Source organism: Abramis brama (assembly GCF_963993115.1).
Source record: "Abramis brama genome assembly, chromosome: 2".
Taxonomy (NCBI): Eukaryota; Metazoa; Chordata; class Actinopteri; order Cypriniformes; family Leuciscidae; genus Abramis; species Abramis brama.
The window spans coordinates 10,911,261-10,916,139 of record NC_139964.1 but is presented as its reverse complement, the minus strand read 5'-3'; the positions used below and the strand labels follow the sequence as shown (position 1 = coordinate 10,916,139).

At 38.8% G+C, this 4,879-nt stretch overlaps 1 protein-coding gene across 1 annotated transcript in view; it reads left to right on the top strand.

Annotated features, from left to right (window-relative positions):
• LOC311078354 (polymeric immunoglobulin receptor-like) overlaps positions 1 to 4,198 on the top strand; it is a 21,547-nt gene extending 17,349 nt beyond the window's left edge. The window contains exons 6-7 of the mRNA XM_084107118.1: positions 2,476 to 2,774; positions 2,867 to 4,198. Of these exons, the coding sequence (XP_083963244.1) occupies positions 2,476 to 2,561 (86 nt within the window). The 3' untranslated portion in view covers positions 2,562 to 2,774; positions 2,867 to 4,198. The remainder of the gene's footprint in view (positions 1 to 2,475; positions 2,775 to 2,866) is intronic.
• The last annotated feature ends 681 nt before the right edge of the window (positions 4,199 to 4,879 follow it).

The following is a 4,879-nucleotide window of genomic DNA, read 5'->3' as shown; positions in this document are numbered from 1 at the left end:
TCTCTAAATCACTAGTTCTGTCTGGACCCACACATCTGTCTAGTTTCATTTCCTCTGTGTGTTATATTTGGACACACACTCAGTCACAAGTTTTTCAGTAAAGGGTTTGGAAACATTTAGCATTCAAAAGCATATGAATGTTATTCCTGCAAGAAATATAAATGTTAGTTATGATTAATTAAAAAATCCATTACGTGAGTTACATTACATTTGGTTAACTTTTTCACACCTGGGCTAGGCTTGCTTTTATGATTTTTTATAACAAAGTAAAATACTATTTTTATACAAAAGTGAACTGAATAAGCCTCAGGCTGAAGGGAATATAAACTCACGTCTGTACAGTAAAGTGCGCAGCTCAAACAAACCTTACAGATGTGCTTCCATTCTGGAATACAGAAAAATCGGACGCATGAGAAGAAAGTTCAACACTCTTACTTTAGCAATAAATAAAATAAAAAAACACAAATTTGATGTTTATCTAAAGTATTTTTTACCTATAAGTATGGTTGAATTGGATAATTGACGGACAGCAGCAAACACATTGGTTAATAAAGTGAGATGAAATACATAAAGTATGTACTATTTAATAATTGCAGGTTTGTGTAATATTCTGAGTTTGCATTTCACAGTTTTTATTCATTTAGAGGAATACTGAATCTGTTTTTGTGCCAGTGAAATGAATAAATGCTCATATTTAGTCTAGAATTACAATAACCATCATGTTCACACACAGCGCACACAACGCCTCTGCACTTACTCACATTTTCCCTCAACATGAGGGCAGGAGAGTCAGTCAATAAATGGGGAAACAAAGTGACTTGCGTTACTTATTTGAAAAAAGTAACTCAGATACTTTGTAATGTATAACTTATTCTCTTAATGTAATGAACTTATTCTCAAAATGTGAAAAGTTCATAGTGCAGAGCTCAGACAGAGAAAGGCTAAAAACAGCTCTCCGTTATCGAGATGGCCCTTATTCTGTACTGCTATCTGCAATGCTGTTTGCATGGAAGCCTCAGCAGGATGACTTTTGAAGGAGAGGAGGCCTGACACATGTTACTGTGCGTTCACACCGGACGCGAATAGCGCGTCAAATTCGCGCCTGCCGCGTCTATTTATATGCTTGACCACTTTGTGTGCATACGCGCGTCAGAGGTGAAAGTTTCGAAACCTGTTGGCGGCCATCTTTTTTTGTTTATCGAGCATTAGCATTAATCGAGAGAATCACCGCTCGTATATGCTCTGGAGAGCAGAAACAGCTGCGTAGGGGACATTGTCGCTGTACTCGGGTCCACCAAACCCTCCGGAGGGTTTCAGGAGTTTCACAATTTGCTCCAGGAGGTAGGTTTGGTGGACTTAACGGTGAGGACGCTGACGAGGACAGCGTAGGCCGTATAAAGCCTCGGCCTCGAGAGGTCGCTGCCAGACGAGCCCGCGCTGTGCAGCCCGGCGCGAGGTTCACCCTCACCTGCACCTAATCTGTGATTTATTTTTGTTTTGATAATAAATGGAGCCATCCTTCAAAAGTGAAACCTGTCCTGTGATTTTTGTTTGTTTTTATACACTAAATTGTGTTTGTTGTCTTTACATTAGATTAATAATGTTTCATATAATCTAGAATAGATATGTAATAAATAGCATTCAATACAAAATGAGTATCTCTCATATTTTGAAATCGAGTTATGTTTTTATTTGCTTTATTGTGCATTTTAGTCATATTACAAAATAATTTATTGAGGCCAAACATAAAATAACATTATAAACTGTCACTTCACCACGTGACAGCAGCATGCAAGTAGGCTCCTGATTGGTTAAAGCGGTGCGAATTGACGCAGAAGTTCAGATTTTTCAACTCGGGCGGCAGACACAAATTCGCGTCAAACGCGTGAATGCACAAATAGCACTAATAAAATCATTCGCGCTTAACGCGCCAGACGCTCAATTCGCCTCATTCGCGCCGCAGGAATTTTTTACGTGTGTAACGCGTCTTTGCATTGACTTAACATTGAAATCACTCGCGCCTGACGCGCTATTCACGTCCGGTGTGAACGCACCGTTACAGCTACAGAGCTCAGGGAGCGAGGGAGCCTAGGTGATCTCCTTTAGAGAGAGGCCGCTCCCCCATCTCTACCTGACAGGCTGTTTGCATGGTGGCCTCAGCAGGATGACTCTCAAAGGAGAGGAGGCCTGACACATAAAGTTAGGAGAGCTAGCTCGACTACCACCAGAGCTAAGGGGGCGACGGGTCTAATAACTCCTCAAGAAATGAGGAAGAACCCCTTCCACACTCTACCGAGCTGTATATATGGAGGCCTCAGCAGGATGACTCCCAAAGGAGAGGAGGCCTGACACATTACACTTCTCATTCATTCACAATTGTGTATATTTGCCATGAATTTTCTGTTTGCTTGCTGTTTAAATGTATACATCCCAATTTCTCTCTAATCATCACTGTATGTGTTTATGTATTTTCAGATTTCTCTTTGATCAACATTATTTCTTTGTGTTCGACTCTGCTTCTGATTGGAGGATTCACTGTGATTGAGTGTTTGTTAAGATAAGGTGATGCTGTCCTTCACACACACACACACAAATCTAAATGAGAACATATCATTGACTGCTGTTTAATATGATGCTGATTATAACTACAGACTAACCCGTTCGTTTTTTCTTCAAAGGGACGTGTTGTCAGATGCATCTCACTGTTGTTCATCGCTGATGTTGTAATGTGATCGAAGGCATGAGTTCATCATCAAACGAGACACAGTGAAGCAGTGAGTCTGGGTCTTCATTTACTGAAGTTCTGGTGTGGTTTTGTCTGTAAGTTTCACTCTGCACATCATGTTTTTCTCTTGTTTAATCTCAGATCGCACATTCTTGAGCAAATCCAAATGAGTCCTCTGCACACTTACCCATAATCCCCTCTGATGGCGTCACACGTACCGTTTCCAGAAGCATGAAGACCCTGCAGACAGCTTCAGAAAGATGGAGGTTTCCTCTGACTCCACCGCTGTCAGATACTGCAGACTGAATCCACTCGCTGACAGCAGAGATCACAGATCATCACATGACCAGTTCAGCTCGACCTTTGACAAACAAAGAATTGTTCTTCAAACCACACATTCAATTACTTGGTCATCAATAATTGGATAAGCAGCTTATTTTAATCTTCATTTTAATCTTCAAAGCAACAGTCCTTGAATTTCTTTGCCATAACGTGTTTGGTTTTCCTTTTTTGAACGTTTTTTTTTAATGTAAAATTGCTTTTTAGTGATACTTACTCAGGAAACCCACAGTTAGACACATGAGACTGAACAGAGAGAGACAGACGCTGAACATGGTGTGTGTGTAAAGACTAAAGCTGTTCACACTGGTAACGTTTGTGAATGGCATTCACAGATGATATTCCATGTTATGTACGAATCAGTTTTCTTGCTGCTAAAAACTAATATTTTAGAGAGAAAAGACTGAATATAAATAGAATCAGTTAATCAATTCTTAATATTAAAGATGAACGAGAAACAGCGAGTGCTCTTTGCCATCATGGCTATTTATCTGGGTTCATGAAACCCTGAAGTTGCTGAGCAAAGTTTCTGATGTTATTGTGATTATATTAGTGAGATCATGATCAGACAGCACACAGATCTATATCTTATATGTGAATATCTCACTAAGTTTTTCATGAATGCTGGAGCTGTTATCGTGATGAACATGTTGTTTTCCGTCCAGCTCAAAGCCACAGAAAACGATTGGGTTTAAGAGCATTTATCTGATATTACATACTTTTGATTTAACAGAAAATAAATAACCAAATCCAATATAATAATGCTGTCTGTTCTTTCAACTAATCATGTAAACGTTGAAACTGGAGTGGAATCTGAAAATAAACAACATAAAAAAAAAAACAGGATGTCCAGAACACAAGAACGTCAGTGCATGAATAATGAATGAATTGTGTATTGACAAATAAACACAACATTAATATAAAGGCAAAGTGAGAGAAAGACTGTCCCCTTTGTGTGTCTAGGTTTTGGTTTTATTGTCTTTTGTGAAACATGACCACATCTTAGTCTTTCTCTTCTGCAGATCTGCACATGTTCTACTGCAATGCTTCTCTTCACTGCGGATTTCCTGAAGAAGCCTTTTTATTCTTCACAACCAAACTAAACCAAGACCCTGAAACTGTCTGTTGTTTTACTATAGGTTAAAGAGACTTGCTTGTAAGAGTCTCAGTGCTTTGTGTTTGCAGGGTGGTTTGACACTGTGGTCAGTGTGATAAACATCATGAGATGTTCTTCAGCTTGTGGTTTTCTTTTGCTCTGTGTATCTTCTTTGAGTCAAACCAAGAAGCCCTTCAGCCGCCTCCAGGTGTGATAGAAAACAGGAAATGTTTATCTTAACAACAATAGACACAGACTTTCCACTCCATAAAACATATAAATGAAATACATTGATATATGAACAATGTTTAATCTATGGACAATTAACATGTTTATAACATATCCCAAAAGGTTTTAGTCGGGTCATCTGAAACATTTGTTAGAGGGAAGTGAAACTGCAGTCATAAATAAGTGGGCATTGTAAAATATCTACTTGCTTTTTATTTATTTTTCTGTAGCACTATTTTACAGTAATATACACTGGCATTCACATTTATTCTGTTATGAAAACATGTAAATCTCCTCAGTAAAAGAAAGAGTTAATAATGAGCCGTATTTGCATCTGTGTCTGACTCTGGAGGCACATAGACATCTGGGGGTTTGGAAACAACGGTGACGTGTTTTGTGGGCGGATCTTTCCTTGTGGCAGAAAAAACAGCTCTGCAGTAGCACTCTAAGGAAGACACGTAATAAAAGATTAAAAATATTATTTTCGAGTT